The 17,673-nt window shown below is 45.4% G+C and overlaps 1 protein-coding gene across 3 annotated transcripts in view; it reads right to left on the bottom strand.

The window, feature by feature from the left end:
• Positions 1-15,152, bottom strand: part of DGAT2 (diacylglycerol O-acyltransferase 2) — a 35,934-nt gene extending 20,782 nt beyond the window's left edge. Inside the window, exons 1-5 of one of the 3 annotated variants that reach the window (XM_054015838.1) lie at positions 14,981-15,150; positions 10,114-10,164; positions 2,777-2,896; positions 1,455-1,562; positions 34-104 (exon numbers count right to left, since the gene is read on the bottom strand). In XM_054015838.1, coding sequence (XP_053871813.1) covers positions 34-104; positions 1,455-1,562; positions 2,777-2,896; positions 10,114-10,164; positions 14,981-15,023 — 393 coding nt within the window. In that variant the 5' untranslated portion in view covers positions 15,024-15,150. Of the gene's footprint in view, positions 1-33; positions 105-1,454; positions 1,563-2,776; positions 2,897-10,113; positions 10,165-14,980 lie in introns of all 3 variants that reach the window. The other 2 variants (XM_054015840.1, XM_054015839.1) reach the window with 2 other exon arrangements.
• Between the last annotated feature and the right edge of the window lie 2,521 nt (positions 15,153-17,673).

Below are 17,673 nucleotides of genomic sequence, written 5' to 3' on the forward strand. Positions count from 1 at the left end.
CAGTCAGGAGTAGAGCAAGAAAAGGTTATTTACCCGTACGGGAAAATAGTCTCTGAAGTATCTCCATATGGCCCAGTTTCTGACCCACTGGGATCTTCTTCCACCTTGGAAAAAAAGGGAAGAAAGTGCAGTTTGAGAATATCAGTAGCAGTGTGGAAGGTCAACACCACTGATGCCCATTAGAAGATCTCAGGACAGCACAGATGCCCTACAGCCCTGGGACGTAGAGACTTGCACAAAGCATGTTAAGGCCTCGTTTTCAGAGGTATGGAGCACCTGTACCTCTCTTTGGCTTCCACACTTCTGAAGAGAGTCAGACCTCAAGCAACAACTGCATAGCAGACTTGACCACTTAACCCAGAAGTCCCCAAGTTCCAGTGCCATGTAAACACTAGAACTGAAAACAGGGGTTTGTAGTATCAAGACATCCATGTTTGCCATCTTTTGGCTCAGTTTCTTCCCCATGAGAAAGTCCCATTAGCTCAGCCAGGATCTTTTTGCATTGAAAGCTATGTAGAGTTAAAGTCTGGCTGAGACATTAAGTCTTTAATGCCTGGTGGTCCTAATTGCCTTCTCTGGTTACAAGAGCCTTTTTTTCTACTAAGAAAGCTTATAAGCATGGGGAAACTGTATTCAAGTGTGTCAACTGAAGGAAGCTGATCGTTCTCAACTAGTTTCCACAGAATAGTAGGTCAATATACACATCTCCCATCAGATGGGGACTCAAAATAAACCCCCTGACAACATGTGCATCACTAACCAAAGCAGCCACTTGATCTTAACTGTAAAAACTTCAACTGCCCCCTGAGCTTTTGCCAAGTCAGGTTTTAATTTGGCTTGCAAGACTCAAACAGAGGACTTTGGAATCTTCTAAGAAAGTTTATAGACTAATTACTTGTCTCTAGAGCACATTGGTACAAGAGCTTAATCGGATTTAGAGAAGGGCTACACATTTATAAGGATAAGAAAATTTGCAGTCACTTCCCAGGACAACAGTTAGGCAGGATATACGGGCTAGTCTACACAGGGAAGTCAGTGCGCACCAAACTAGGGTGTGAGTTTAAAGCACATTAGACACTCTGCACTAATTCCTTGTGTGGACACTCCTGCACACTAACAGTGACCTCATGTGCTTTAGCTTTGTACACTTCCAGAGTGCATTAGGCAGATGCGCACAAAGGCATACAGTAAGCACCCGCACAAAGAGTTAGTGTGGAGTAAGTAGTATGCACCAGCTACTGCAGGCTGCCCCCCACCATGTACAGACAAGCCATGTTATATGGCAAGCCAGCCACTAACTGACAAGAGTTCTATTCCCCACCCTTCTCCCAACACACAGAAATTTCCATAATTGTCTATTATGAGGAGCCTTGCACATTCTGTGGCATATGCCATTTCCTGTGTAAAACGTCTACCACACTAAAAGGCATCATGCTACATTGTCTACAACTTACCTTTCTTTGGAGTATTCCAGTCAAACACCAGCCATGCCAAGTACACAGCTGCAATCACCCAGCAGTCTGTACAGAGTATGTACATGAGGATTACAGTGCACGCCACACCTGGAGTTGCCAGAGGGTCAGGGAGGAGATAAAAGAGGGGAAATGGCATTAAAGTCTCATTTTTGCAGAGCGGGTATCTCGATCAGCATTAACACCCCTTGACTTTTGACCCTGCCATACTTAAGGATTTTTAAACTAAATCTGATTTAGTTGTTACAGATTAGTGACATCACACCGAGACTAAGCCTTCGGTAGGGCTGAGACAAAGCTTCATCCAAAGCAACCTACTTCAGAGCACTTACTTCCCTGTCCCTGCCCCAGAGACCACAGGTTCTCCCTCTACTGCAGCAGGGTCACTGGGCCTCATGGGGAGGAGATTCTGCTGCTGGTTCAATGTTCTTGTGTCACAGGTAAGACTCAATACACTGGATATTCCCCAACACAAAAGTTCCTCACACCCCCTTGCACCAGGCTGGGACTTGTCATATAAAAGCAGCTAGCATTGATTTTAAATTATGGGGGGGGGGGAGGGGGAAGAGAGAGAGAGAAAAAAAATTCCATCTATGTCCCACCGACGTGTCTGGGATGAAACAAAAGGAAATTCAGCTGGAAACAAGAAAAAAAAAAAATCAAGAAAAAAAACCCTAAAATGCTTCTCTTCCTCCCACTCAGAGCTCCTCTTAGCTAAGCAGGTATTAAAGCAGGAAGGAAAAGTCTTTGCAGCCGATATGACAGGCACACAAGTGTCACCTATAAGACGGCTAGCTGGAAGCACTCCCCAACAATCAGTTCTACTGGACTGGAATCTCCAGAGAAGAGTCACATTGCAAGCGATCATTAAAAAATTAGACTGAACAAAGCTTGGAATATATGGTAAGAAGCAGCCCATCAGTGCTAAGGATATTGGAAAGACCCATGAGTCTATATTTTTAGAGCATCTGTCACTAGAAATGCAGATTGAATACTTTTTTCAACTACATTTGGAGCATTCATGGCAAGACGTACGTTATCTGCAGAGCACAGACTGTACAGAAGGAAGGATTTTAAAAGAGATCTGCATCTTTGTGCTCCAATACCTACAGATCAGCCCGGCTTACATGTGTGTAGTAATCCTTCCTATGTGTTCTGTTTATCTAGCAATAGTAACACCCTGTTCTTAAGCAACAGAGGGAGACCTAACAGGTTTTACCTTAGCTGTTAATGACCATGATTTGATTTCTGCCAGGACAGTTTTAATCAAGAACCTTCATTTTCAAATGAAAGTTATTTCTTACCCATGACGAGGAAAGTAAGGACCCATTGCAGAACAGATATAATCTGAAGTTGCTTCTCTACTTTGGACTTGGACAACCAGGATAAATCCTGCAGAGCAGAGAGAATGCTTGACCCAGTACCTAAGAACAGAAAAATAAAGATAAAAATTACTCTGTACATCCATTTAGAACAAAGCCTCATTTGAAGTGAAAAAATAGAAGGCAGAGACCATTGAGTTCTATGCTGTATTACAGAAATCACTTCTACTTTAAGATGACTAAACAGGATTTATGTAGTTTACATTAGTCTCTTGGATGTCATCTCATTAAAGGAAAAAAACCTGAAGGGAAAATCTGTTATTCTATAACTAAACAGAGCTGTTCTATAAATGCTTGCCATGCCTGTTACAAAGCAGCATAAATCCTCTTCAGTGCTCCCAAGTGCAGTAACATGGAGCATACAACCAAAAACCTCTGTAATAAACATTACAACTCCAAGTGTCCTTTCAGCCTCCCTAGTACTTCGAAGTTTACGTTACAAGCCAGTGATGGTCACACTGCAAAGCGTATTAACATATCTAGCGGTTTGCCACAGGAATCTTTTCCATACCCGACTGCCAATTGCTGGAACACTCTGAGGCCAAAGGCAACTTGCTCAGTTTCCCCAGTTTACAACTTGGGAAAAAACTAATCATTTGTAATCCTATGCTAGATCAAGCCATTGAGAACTATTCTTAAAGAGACAATGTCAACTTCATGTTTGCAAACAGGCCAATAAACCAAACCACAAAAAGCAAACAATTGCACTACATTAATCACCATCATTCAGACACACTTCCAGATTTTTTGCACATTAAAGTTGTTTGTTATTTACAAGTAGATTTTTGACTCTAAGCAGACAGCTGGAAAGTTACACATTTACAGATCCATCAAGACAGGAAATTCCAAGTGTAAAGGAATTTGGCTTCTGGTTAACCATTCACAACAAGCTTTTAAAGTGTATACTATGTTATTTGTCAGCGTTCAAATCTTTTGCTTGCAGTTAGTACCAATAGGTCTACAAAGCACTGACCAGGAGTGTAAAAGCTGCAGAAGTCAGTGACAGATTACTGGTATAGTATGAACTTAGGGGAGAGTTCTACAATACAGCAACATGTGCATGCTTTAGCCCAGGGTAGGCAACCTATGGCACGCGTGCCAAAGGCAGCACACGAGCTGATTTTCAGTGGCACTCTCACTGCCTGGGTCCCGGGGGCGGCTCTGCATTTTAATTTTAAATGAAGCTTCTTAAACATTTTAAAAACCTTATTTACTTTACATACAACAATAATTTTGTTATATATTATAGACTTATAGAAAGAGACCTTCTAAAAATGTTAAAATGTATTACTGGCACACGAAACCTTAAATTAGAGTGAATAAATGATGACTTGGCACACCACTTCTGAAAGGTTGCTGACCCCTGCTTTAACCAAACATCAAGTCCTGATTAGTTTAGAAGATAAATGTGGCATGAACAAGTGACAAGAAATATACTGCTAACTACTTCATAGCAGATTTAAACTAAAAGAGAACGGGATAAATTCATGGTGGTTAAGTCCATTAACGGCTATTAGCCAGGACGGGTAAGGAATGGTGTCCCTAGCCTCTGTCAGAGGGTGGAGATGGATGGCAGGAGAGAGATCACTTGATCATTGATTGCCTGTTAGGTTCACTCCCTCTGGGGCACCTGGCATTGGCCACAGTCGGTAGACAGGATACTGGGCTAGATGGACCTTTGGTCTGACCCGGTACGGCCTCTCTTATGTTCTTATAAAGCTAGCTGTTCATGGCTCGCCGAGCAGCCTCTAGACTGAAGGAATACACTTGCAGGTACTAGCTTTAATACGATTTCTATAAAAAAAATGTCCTGTTTGTTTCACTAGACGCTTGAGATGTAGCCTTACAATTAGTTTGATTTAAACCACAAGTGCTATACGCCAATGTTAGCTAGAAGCCAGTGTTAATGCATAAGTCCAAGCACAAGCATCTCTAAGTTTTCCTTTGAATGAGCCATGCAACGTTATGTGAAGTCAGATTCCAGAAGAGGTGAGAAGTGTGTTTGGTGGCAATGAACTATTCCATAGGGAGAACTAGTATGAGAGTTAGTAATTGGATAGGTAGCTTTCCTCCTATGGCAGGTCACTGGCCTGAATCTAGCTCACGATGGCCATAAGGCAAACAAGCACTCCAACAGCTTGTGAGAGGAGCCTCCGTTCAGTTCCTTAAGGACATGTTAGTTCAGTCTGTACTAATTGGTCCCCTTGCTGACAGTCCCAGCAGAGGCATTAAGGACTGAATGAGTATTAAGGCACAGGGAAGGCCATGGGGATGAAGTTTAGACTTCAGACCCCTCATTATCCAAGACCTGTGGGGATTTCCCAATTTACTGGGAGCTGTGTCTAGAAAGGTAGGGGTGTGTGCGCGTGTGTGTACAGAACTCAACAGAAGTGTCATTGTCAGGGCAATAGGCATACCACTTTGTAACATCACATTTACTGTCTAGAAGTATATCTACTGTCTAGGACACACCCCAGCTACACAAGCCCCGCCCCGCACAGGGCACCTGTCTCACATAGTACTGGGAGGCCACTGAACCCTCAAGGGTCTTCCTCCTCCTCTGCAGCTGGCACTGGGGGACAGGATCTCTGCAGGCATGAGGAGCAAGGAAATGAAGCCCCTTGCTCAGTTATGGAGCATGTGCTCCAGCATCATGGGGGCTGTGAAGATGCCACTAAGGAATCAATGGCACTTCCCAGGGACTGAGGAAGTCCTAAATGGGTCTCTTCTCCCTCCCCAGCCCAAATGAAGTAGGCATCTGTAGCGCCTCCCATTATTTGTGTTACAGCAGCACCCAGGTTCCAGTCAGGACCCCACTGAGGTAGATGGTGTGCAACTAGTGGAACAGAGGTTACCACAGGTCACCCAACAGGTCAGTGATTGAGCTGGCAATAGACTCCCAGTTCAGTGCACTGTCCACTGGAGCACCTTGCCTCTGGATGGTCCACCCAGCAAATCCTCTTCAGCCCATATGACTGAGAGGGTGACACTGCTTTGTGGGGGAAGGATTCACCCCAGCCACCTCCTTTTGAGGTCATTACTAGACAAATCGGAGGGAATCCTTGTGCTGGAATGTGACCAACCTAGTGTGAGTGTGCAGACCTTCTATGAGTTACAGTAAACACACTGCCACCCTTGAGGGGGCTCCCCGGGACTTACAATTCATATGCAAATACAGTCAGATGCAGGTCCAACTTTGGAGGACAGAAGTCGCAAGTAGCTAACCAGAGACATTGCAAGCATACTAGACAGGACATTAGAGGCAGCATAAGAGAAGGGAAGCAAGTGTCGCATGTCTGAAGTGCACTATTTAGAGGGATGTCAGTTTTGTAGTAATTAGGTTTAATTGAGAAGTTAATGAATTCGAAGTAGTTTCCAGTACAAAATTGGACCCCAAAATCCAACAGAATGTGGCAGGGTTTTAGAACTGCATTTTTACGGTCTCTCCCTGTTGCTGTCAAAGACTCTCAGCTTCTCCTTGTTTTGAGGAACTGGCCAGTGCATTTGATGAAGATATGTGTGTGTAAAGCTGTGTGTAGGGGGAGGGATAGCTCAGTGGTTTGAGCATTGGCCTGCTAAACCCAGGGTTGTGAGTTCAATCCTTGAGGGGGCCATTTAGAGATTTGGGGCAAAAATCTGTCTGGGGATTGGTCCTGCTTTGAGCAGGGGTTGGACTAGATGACCTCCTGAGATCCCTTCCAACCCTGATATTAAACAAACTGAAAGCACCTTGGTGTAATTTCAGCTGCTGCGAGTAAGGCTAGTCAGTAAGATATTCAAAGAGAAGTGCAGTGCCCTTTAAAGATACAAGACACCCAGCTGCTATTGGGTGGTGGGGAAAGTTACCAGCAACTCTGCAGTAGTCCTTAATGACTTTGTGCCCCCTTACTATTTTAGTTATAAAGTCAGTTTGAAAAAGAGGCAGTACAGTACTGGGAGGTAGATGCTAATTCTAGGCTCTGCTCCAACAATGACAGTGTCTTTCAACATGTTATTTAACATCCCTTCCCCCCGCCAAATCTTGCTTATCTTGCATGTGATCCTGCTTCCATTTAAGTCAATAAGAAAAACTTTATTGATGTAAGTGGGAGGTGTACGGGGTTTCTGTATTCAGAAGTGGGAATACACTTTACCTGATGTAATGGCATTGCAAAAATATTTGTAAAAGAGCCTCTAGCAGTAACATCAGTATGGCTGGTTTCTTGTATTATAGTTGAGACGCAAGACATTCATCTCACTTGTGATGTTAGCAATACCAAACCCTAGAAGAAAGTTAACCGTAAGGAATATCTGCATGTTTATCAGCTTGAAGGGAATTCCATTAAGCCTGTCTAGCAACCTGTCCTCCCAAGAGGAGGGGGAACTTTCCTAACTGGGGATAAACAGACAGGTGTTCGAGTGGACACATCCAAAGTAGGAACCAGCCCCCTGTCTGAAAAGGAGGCTGAACAGTACAAGATTAGCATCTGCTGAATTGTAACTGAAGTCTGTAAAGGAATTCAATAAATTGCAGGCATTTAGAAGTCAGGCAGAGTGAATGCTATGCAGATTTAGGATTGCAGTACATAAAATTAGGGGAAGGATCTTCCTTTGGTAGCAGTCACCTAAAACAGATAGCGTAACTAGCACTGCTTCTCAGGACGGGTTTTGTTTTAGCTTGCTAAAGAGGGATAATTGCAACACAATCAAAGAGACCAAGGCAGCAAAAGTATTTAACTTCTTAGCCTTGTAAGATAATTGGGGGGGGGAGGGTCTTTATAAGTCAAATGAATTGTGGAATTGCAAGCCAGGCTACTCCACTGCCCTCCACAGTAGCCATATTGTGTCAGAGGATATTTTGTTGAATCCTTTAAACCAAAGGCATCTTCAAGTCTGACAAGAGAAGATTCTACACCTGCAAACAATGAAGGACCCGGCATTAGGGTATACCTTACATCATCCAGCAAGGTCCACCACGAGCGTGGCTGCTGGCAAATCCAGATCTAGGAGAATTCCTCCTGTTGTAGTTTTTGCAAAAGCCAAACTGCCTTAGTGTAAGCCTTAACAGAAGGCCTGCAAGGTACAACTAGAACAGTGCCTCTGCAATAATCCGAGTGGTACAGACCAATCTTGTCCAGCATCCTGCCTCCAAAATTGCTGGAGGGGAAGACCTAGCATACAGCCAGTTGTACAATACCTTACCCTGTGGGACAGTTGCCTCCTAGAGACAGCCAGCAATTAGTTTATACCAAAAGCATGAAAACCTAATCCTTTTAACTTTATCATAGTATATACTTGCAGGTGCTACTATTCAGCGGTATGTTTAATTACTTGGAGTGGGTCCCTATCCTTTTCTTTCTCCTGAACCAAGCACCTGTTTAATCCCGTTAGACAGGTTCTTCAGCATTTCTTGAATGCTATAAGCAGATGGGCTATTTACTCTACTGACAACCCCTAATACTGGGTATTGCGGATTGGCACTATGCTACCACCCACACCCCCATGCTTGAAACTGCACTATGCATCACGTATGCTAGGATTTGCTGCTTCACAGTGAAGCAATACATACTCCAGAGCAAATGCGCTATTTATCAGAAGGAGATTTAACAGTTCGCTAAGTATTTGGTTTTCAGAAAGTGACTCAATTACAAACATTAATCCAACAAAATAAAAACCTATTATGAAGTGTTTACCCGAAGTAATTCAGAGAGCTTTTCAAGAGGGATTACTTTGAAGCTGAACTGTAAACTCAAGTTTGTGCTGAATGCTTAGCCAGCTTTTTGGCATGGAAAGTTTTAGATTACTTATTTAGAATTCTGACTTAGTACTTTCCAGTCCATTAGTGTGGGACAGAATGATGTATTCTGGGATATCCGAGATACTGCATCCCCTTTCCATTTCTCAAAGAAAATGAGACTGGTTCTATTTAAACACCCATGGTTAGCCCATTTATGAGGGGAAGCAAAGATGATCTGGACTGACCTGGTCTTTGATCACCATTTACATTAATCTCTTCCCTGGGTCCAAAGTTTAATCCTGCAAAAATAGGAGCTTCCATCATCTACTGAAGCAGTAATAAGACAGTTAGTAACTGTTCTTTGGTCCCATTCGCAATCTGCTCCACTTTGGAATGTTTACTGGCTGCGGTTATGGCCACCCATTCCAGAACACCATTCCAGGAATGGCACTACAGACAGCACAATCTCCTAGCCAATAATAGGGAGCACATTCTTAGCGATCATGCCTAGCAGGCAGAGCTCTTTGAGGCGACAGGGTCAGGATACTGAACTACACCACTGCCCATGCCCAACTGCAGGAACAATTGAATCGCTTCTCTACGTCACCTAGCACTTTGGAAACTACCTGGGCAACAAGAGGGTTCCAGCATTTTTATCGAGGGCACAAAAATTAGGTGCTGCCTTGCTTTCTCTCTGGCCAAAAACAGCTGAAAGTTTTGCAGAAAAAGAATCAGGCACCTGTTTGCAATTAAGGAACCACACTACCTCCAAATTCCCCTCCAGTGCTTGTCAACTTGAAGGATAATTAGAGAGAAAGAACAGATTCCCTTCAGGCTTCAATATGTATGCAGTAGATGATTCTCTGTAAAGATCACATGAGGCTCAAAGACACCCCCGCCCCATGACAGTAAATCAGAAGGACTAGGGAGAGCACCACCAGTAGCACGAGCTCAGTATTCATAGGTACTTATGGATAGATTTTTACACCATTTTTCCACCCCATCCTTCTTTTCTCCTCTGGCAAGTTCCACGAGATTGGATATTCTAATTCAGCCTGAGCTTGACTAGCAGTTATACAGCCACTGATCCTCTGTGGCAGGCTGCCCATTTCTAAGCGTCTAAAAGATCGTTCATAATCCTGCTGGAAGGCTGTGCTGGACTACAGTCTACAACTGGCATAGCCTTCATACAGAATTCCCTTGGCGAGAAGGATCCAAAGAGCTTTGGAGAGTAGATATGTTGCAATATTGCCTCAAGTACTGCATGCTGCTCAGACCTGGAAACAGACTGGTAGATCTTAAAGATTTCCTGAATAGGAGCATCCTGTAAAGAAGCAGATACTGAAGAGAGGTGATGGAGAGTTATTCCTTTAAGTGGAGGCAAACAATAGTAAGGACAGCCACATAAAGGAACTCCAGTGGCATTACTGATTGTTTGAGAGGAACAGGTAAAAAAAAAATCTCAAATGATCTAGGATACGGAGTTGGTTGTACCTTTTTGCCAGGCTTCATCACTGCCCTCTTCAGTCAAATCAACACTCACCTATTCTGGTTCCTACTACAGCCTCTTCCCATTCGCACTTGGTACCTGAAACTACAAGCAGGACAGCTGTTGATCCTTAAGCCTTGTCCTATAGTGAATTTTAAGCCACCAGTGCAAACTCTAGTGAAGACACTATTTACAATAGTGCATTTTCATTTGTACTAGTGCAGGGGTTCTCAAACTGGGGGTCGGGACCCCTCAGGGGGTCACAAAGTTATTACATGGGGGGGGTCACGAGCTGTCAGCCTCTACCCCAAACCCTGCTTTGCATCCAGGATTGATAATGGTGCTAAATATATTAGCATGTGTTTTTAATTTATTGGGGGGGGGGGGGGTCATCACACTCAGAGGCTTGCTATGTGAAAGGGGTCACCAGTACAAAAGTTTGAGAACTCCTGTACTAGTGCATCTTATCCTGGTGCTAAACCTGGGTAAACTGCACTAGTGAAAATACCTGCAAGTCTTTTACATTGGTGCCCTTACAGAACAGACTGCCCCAAGCAGAATTTATACCCAAAATAAGGGAAAGAAGCCAGAGACTCCACAAAACAAAAAACGGATCGATTTATGCAGATCACAGCTATTTTACAGGTTTCAGTTTTAGCTCTGAACAGGTTCAACCCAGCAGCAGCCGGTGCTAAAAGCCAGAGAATTACTAGAGGAAGAAAGGGCTGCTGGAGGAAACAGCAGTAGGCAGGGCCAGATTAGCCTATAGGGCCTGGTGGCAAATGGCCTGGGCCAGGTTTTGTTCTAGATCCAGGCCCTGGACAACTAAGCTTTGCTAAGCAACAAACACCAAGTGAGAGACAGTTCTTGCCCTCACGAGGCTACGATCTAGATTGACAAAGTCAGGGGATAAGAGGGACCCAGAGGCAGACAGGTGACGTGATTTGCCCAGTGTCATACAGCAGATCAGTGGCAGAACTGGGAAATATAATCCAGGACTCCTGACTACCAGCTCAGTGCACTATCCACTAAGTCACACTGCCACTAAATTCCCTGCCAGGGGAATCCCACCGAACAGTTTCTGTAAGAGACAAAACTCATTCCAGTGGTACAGGAGGAATCACAAGGTTCCACAGCTTTTCTCTGGGTGAGGCTCTTGTTTTTACAGACAGGCTTTTAAAAATCACACACACACACACACACACGGCCGGCTCTACCATTTTTGCCACCCCAAGAAAAAAAAAAAACCTGCTTGGACTGCCGCCCGAACTGCCAGAGCAAAAAAAAAAAAAAAGCCGCCCGGACTGTGCTGCCCCAAGAATGGATGGAATGCCACCCCTTAGCATGTGCTGCCCCAAGTACATGCTTCCTCCACTGGTGCCTGGAGCCGGTCCTGGGTATCAGTCACTTCTGACAAATTACAGAGCTGTGAACAGCTTGCAAGCCTAGAAAGTGGTGACATTTAACTTGCACCATGAAGGAAGCTGCACTTACCAAGGCAATACCTTCCTTCCAAGGTGAACAAGTCACACTTGTAGAAGAACGAGGAGTACTTGTGGCACCTTAGAGACTAACAAATTTATTTGGGCATAAGCTCAATTACAGACCTAAAAGTTGCAATACTCCAACAACAACAACAAAAACTTCAAAAACAGACTCCAATGAGAAACTGCTTAATTGGAATTAATTTGCAAACTGGACACCATTAAATTAGGCTTGAATAAAGACTGGGAGTGGATGGGTGATTACACAAAGTAAAACTATTTCCCCGTGCTAATTTCCCCCCTCCCCCCCGTTACACCTTCTTGTCAATGGTTGAAATGGGCCATCCGGATTATCACTACAAAAGTTTTTTTTTTCCCTCCTGCTGATATCCCACCTTAATTGATTAGTCTCATTATAGCTGGTATGGCAATACCCATTTTTTCATGTTGTGTGTGTGTGTGTGTGTGTGTGTGTGTGTGTGTGTGTATACAACATGAAAAAATGAGTGTTGCCATACCAGCTATAATATATATATCTTCCTATTGTATTTTCCACTGCATGCATCTGATGAAGTGGGTTTTAGCCCACAAAAGCTTATGCCAAAATAAATTTGTTAGTCTCTAAGGTGCCACAAGTACGCCTCATTCTTTTTACTGATACAGACTAACACAGCTGCTACTCTGAAACTTGTAGAAGAGAACTGGAAATGCATCAGTGCAGGCCTGAAGGGAAACGGACCTGCATGGAGAATTAAGACAGCTTTTCATCTCTACATCAGATTATTTTGAGTTAAGACCAACTACACTGTACATAAACCACAGGCCACTTTAAAATATGCATATGCCCTAAATACATTATTAACGTATTGGCTCAGAATGGACCTCACAAAGGAGGTGCCATTGTGGTCTATCAGGTCAGTGCTACATATTTGATGCCTTCCATGAATGATTTAGTCCTTTCTTAACAGAGTAAGTACAAAAGTGGCGTATTGCAGTTTATACTGCACTGTCAGCTCATGCACAGGCTCTCATCTTCAAATGGCACCTAGGAAAAATCTCTGCTTGTCAGTTTACCACAACTTCTTGGTTTTATTTATTAAGGGCCAGTAGTGTTCTCAGGGCTGACCAGGACAGCAAAATAAAGTCTCTTTTCCAAGATCCTGCAATCAGAACTACTCACAGAGAGCCCTGTATAGGTGTGGACCCCTCCTGATGCCATACTGGAGTAACTCACACACCTCCTGGGTGTGGTGTTCGGTCCTCTCTAGTGGCACTGAGACCACTTAGAATTAATGAGTCTGCTACAGCCTTAGCTAAGAGCCATGGGGCTTTTAGCTCATGCTGTACAGGCCCATGCATTTAGCTCCTGAGATCCCAGGTTTGATCCCACGCACGGACGAGCAGGGACTGTCAGGGGTACACAGGCATCCACATCAAAGCTATTTGCAGGATTGGAGCCCAAAAGACACATGGAAGACCAGAAATCCAAACACAAGGACAACAGTGGAGGGAGTGCATGCTAGTGGCACTGGAATAGAAGTCAGAGGTCCCCCCGCCCCCAGCTTTGCCTGTTGGCAAACCCTGCCTGGACAGGTCACTTTACCTCAGGGCTGCTATGTCCATTCCCACCATTTGTCCAATGTCTACTCAGTTCTTCAGAGCAGGAGCTGTCTCAACAGGTACATGTACAACACAATGGGGTCTCCAGGCCGCACTGTGTTACAGATCATCAAGGTGTGGGTGATTTTTAAAGTTTCAGTTTATCAAAGTTATGTAAAACTTTACTTGTGTGTAAACCCCGCACCACTGCTAAAAGGCCAGCAAACCAGTTTCTCTAAAGGGTAGAGAACAGGCTCTGAAGCATAAACATTTGCACTTGCTAAGTTTATTGCTGCTGTACCTTCGGAGGCCTTGTTTACTGACACCCAAGGCAGCTGTAACACAAGCTTCCTCACATCGCCCATCCAGTGACCTCAACCTGAGGTAAAGGTTCGACCCTCCCTAGATGGAGTGTTCAGTATCTATAAAGCAGATAGTTTGTCAAGCTAGAAGTCTCCTTCAGGTCTGTCTCCTCTCCACAGCCCAGAACCACCAACCCCATTTCACTACGGAAATGGGAGGAGAGTTTTGTATTGGTGGGTAGAGGTGAAAGGAAGTCTTAGCCACTAACCCATGCTACCCTGGATAAAGGCCTATTTTTAAACTTAATCTTTAAGATGTTTTAGGGAGACAGACATCAGTCACTTCTTTCCAGCTTCTTCCTACTGCCACACGTAAAGGAAAAGTAGCATTTAAGAAACTAAATTAAGTTTTCACAGCTAGTTTCCAATGAAATGGTTATTTGCAGCCGCAAGGCTGATCATAAAAGCTATTACATTCCTCTTCCCCTCGCACACAAAAACCCATGTGTTGTTAAGAAAATGAGACCCACTGTGTCAGGAACACATCAAACCCAGAAAGAGACACTTGTCACAGGCTGAGGCATCAGAGCCGGACAAACCCAGCAGCTTTTCCAAGGCTGGCTGAAGAGTAGACCCCCCAAACAGACCCTTGTGGAAGCCTCCCAAAGCTACAAACAAGGTATTTTTCCTTTCCTTAAGACAGTGGCTCTCAACCTTTCTAGACTGCTGTGCCCCTTTCAGGAGTCTGCTTTGTCTTGCGTGCCCCTAAGTTTCACCTCACTTACAAACTTACTTGCTTACAAAATCAGACATAAAAAAAAAAACACAAAAAAGTGTCACAGCCACACTATTCCTGAAAAATGGCCAACTTGGATCATACTGTCTGTATGAAATTTCAGTGCGTCCTGACTCCGCTAGTGCTTTTTATGTAGCTTGTTGTAAAACTAGGCAAGTATCTAGAGGTGTTGGTGTGCCCCCCTGGAAGACCTCTGTGTACCCCCAGGGGTTCCGCCTACCCCAGGTTGAGAACCACCGCCTTAAGACACAGCCACACTGCTACTGGGGGAGAGGGAGATGGCAGATGTAGCCTCTAAGGTTCTGGCCCCAACAGCCCTCCCAACATGAAAAGCCAAGCAGCCAGCGTGCACCTGCCACAGAGTCATGCTACAAACACCCCTGCAGCAGGCATGTTAGTCAGTCACACAATCAACAGGCAGGGGATGTATGGGCAGGGGGCGCAGAATGCCTAATGCAGCAGCCAGCCCGCTCCAGACGTTGCACCCCAACTCCTCATTTTGCAAAACGCCCCTCAGCTCCCCTCACCCCCAGACTGCAGCTCCGTGCCTGCAGAAGGAGCATCATGCCGGCCCCTTTTCCCCCATGCAAAGCCTAGGAGGGTGGGACACCCAGGAGCTGAGATCGGCCTAGGAGGAAGGCGCTGGGTCGGCCGCGCAGAGGCTCGCCCGCGGCTGGTCCATATAGAGACATATGGCCCTGCGAGGCTTGGGGACCGGCCGCTAGGAAGGCTGCGGTTACCTCGCAAGACGCCCGAGTAGGCGGCGATGATGGTCTTCATCATGGCTCAGGGTCGGCGCCCCCCAAGCAGGTCCATAACGCGCCCCGCCGGGGCCGCGGCGTCCGTGGGAGGCAGAGTCCGGCGCGCCGTACGGACCCAGCCAGCGCCCTGCACAGCCCGGCCGGCCGCGCCGCGCTCCTTTATATCGGCCGGCCCGGAGGGAGGCGGCGCGCAGGCGCCCTGCCTGCCTCTCCCTCGGGGATTGTGATGCAGCTGCCAGCCAGCGGTGTGTGGGTGTGAGAGAGAGAGAGAGAGAGAGAGAGAGAGAGAGCTGGAGGGAGGGGGAGTTTGCTCCAGAGGGAGCTTTATGAAAATAGATATTCTGATAAATGATGTTGCAAAAAAGCCGGGTGTTGCAAGGGGGTGTGTGTGATTTCAGTGGCAATGTCTTGCAAGCGAAAGGAAATGCTCTTCCACCCCCCCACGCCCAGTCCCCAGTGCTAGGTGCGTGGAGCCGGCGGAATGGCCGTGCGCGGCGCTTGCTTGGTGCCACCCGAACCGCAGGCAAGTTTCCTGGGGTTCCCCTTCCCCCTGCTGCGCGCGCCCCGGGGACTGGCCCAAATGCAGGGACTGGGCAGCAGGAGGCCGACGCGTGGGTTTCCTTCCGAATCCTGCCCCCGTTGCGTGGCCCCCGTTGTGCAGAGCGAACTGTTGCCGTATAGATCGAACAACACCGGTGTGACTTTGCACTAGCTTCTTATTGTGCTTTGGTTTAATTTACTATGTCACGGGGGGAACAGCACCTGCCTCGTGTGAGAACTGTGCAGTATTATTTATCATTTGTATTATTACTGCAGTATCATAGGAGCGCTAGTCCTGGGCCAGGAACCTCTTGTGCTAGGCGCTGTATAATGTGTTATGTAAAGGGCTTTCAGAGCGTTGGGAGAACAGCATTACAGAAGCCTGGAGATTATTGAGTCCCTATCATTTCCCCCAAGAAGCTGTTGGATGAAAAAATACACGCCAGACAGTAAATATTTTGCTATTGTTGCACACACATTTTTTTTCTCCTCTGATAGGTACAAAGTCTGTGTTTAAGAAAATATTACTCTGAAATCCTTTATGGATGCTGTACAATTTTAATGTAAGATGTGGTATCTATTTATGCTTTTCAACTTCTTGCTTTTCTCTGTGTGCGCACTAATGTAGTGTTAGAGCTCAAAGTGCTCTTTAGACATTAGAAGACCTAGGTTATCTTCCCAGCTCTCTAGGGTTTGATCCTTCACTGGCATTAACTACTCTTTGGGCAACTCGGGCAAGTCACTGAGGGCCAGATTTTAAAAGGTGTTTAGGCCCCTAAGATGCAGATGGCATCTAGTGAGATTTTCAGAAGTGCCCAGGTGCCTAATTCCATCTGTTTGAAGGGGAGCTAGGTGCCTTTTGAAAACCCCAGTAGGTGCATCTTTAAGCACCAACATATTTTTTTCAAAATTTGGCCCATAGGGCCTGTTTCTGCTTCCAGTAGGAAATGTGCCATTGATTTTAGTGGGAGCTGGGACAGGTCCTTAGAGTCCGATCCTGCACTGAAAAGGGAGCAGGTTCAGGCCCTTCACTCAATCTCTGTAACATGGGGATAATATTTATCCAACTTTGTGAAGCAATTTGAGATCTAATGTTAGTGCCGAACATTGCTATTATTTTTCCGTGCTCCCCACACTGCCAGCATGGGCTGCAGCAGTGCTAGCTTCCTTGAGCTGCTTCAACCCTCACCTAGCAGCAGCTACCTTTAGGGGTGAACTTGAGTTCTGTTCTTGCCCATGCAATCATAGCATCCCTGGAGGCAGGAGGGCAAGCTGAAACAATAACTTTTTGGCATGGGGACACCCATTTGTTAGGATCTGGAGTGAGATCAACAACTCATTTCACAATAAGGTGACCAGACAGTCAACAGATGGTTACAACTTTTGGTCGTTACCAGCCTGTGCTGGACTTGAATCAGTGACCTAGAGGTGAAAGGCTTTGGATTTCCCATAAGCCATCCCCTGAGCCATCGCTGTATAAACCATTCGGTGCCAAAAGGGCATTTGAACTTTCCTGTCGGCAGTCCCAATATTCTGTTGTAATATGTACCAAAAGGGAATATTGCAACAGTCTGTCTGGAAGCTCTGTCTTGCCCAGCAACTCCTGGGTGTAAACTGCAGGGATGCGTCCTGGATGGAAAAAGCCATAGTTACAGTATACTTAAATATTATCTTACAGGAAAGAGGATGGGCAAGGAGTATGGATTCCTGCAGCAAGCAGTGCTATGGTACGTTCTATGGCTTGCGTTATATAGGAGGTCAAACAAAACGATCATAATAGTCCCTTCTGGCCTTGGAATCTATGATCATCTATCTATGAACATCCATTGCCATATGTTTGGCGCTGACTGAGTTAACTCTATCAATGAGCTCACACCTGTGTGCTTTCTCCTATGCTGTCCCTCAGTTGGGAGGAGCTCCTTATAAACCTCTGCAAAACTGACTCCGTCTCCTCCTTCAAGTCTTTCCTCAAAACTCCTCTTTGCCATGATGCCTAAAAAAATTTGACAACAGTTAGGCCACTGGTATTCTCACGGCCTATCAAGCTAACCATGCTGTTTCCTTGTATTCCCCCCATCAGTTTGTCTGTATCCATTTGTGATGTCTTGTCTTGTAGTTAGATTGCAAGCTCT

This window comes from Malaclemys terrapin, chromosome 1 (assembly GCF_027887155.1).
Source record: "Malaclemys terrapin pileata isolate rMalTer1 chromosome 1, rMalTer1.hap1, whole genome shotgun sequence".
Lineage (NCBI taxonomy): Eukaryota > Metazoa > Chordata > Testudines > Emydidae > Malaclemys > Malaclemys terrapin.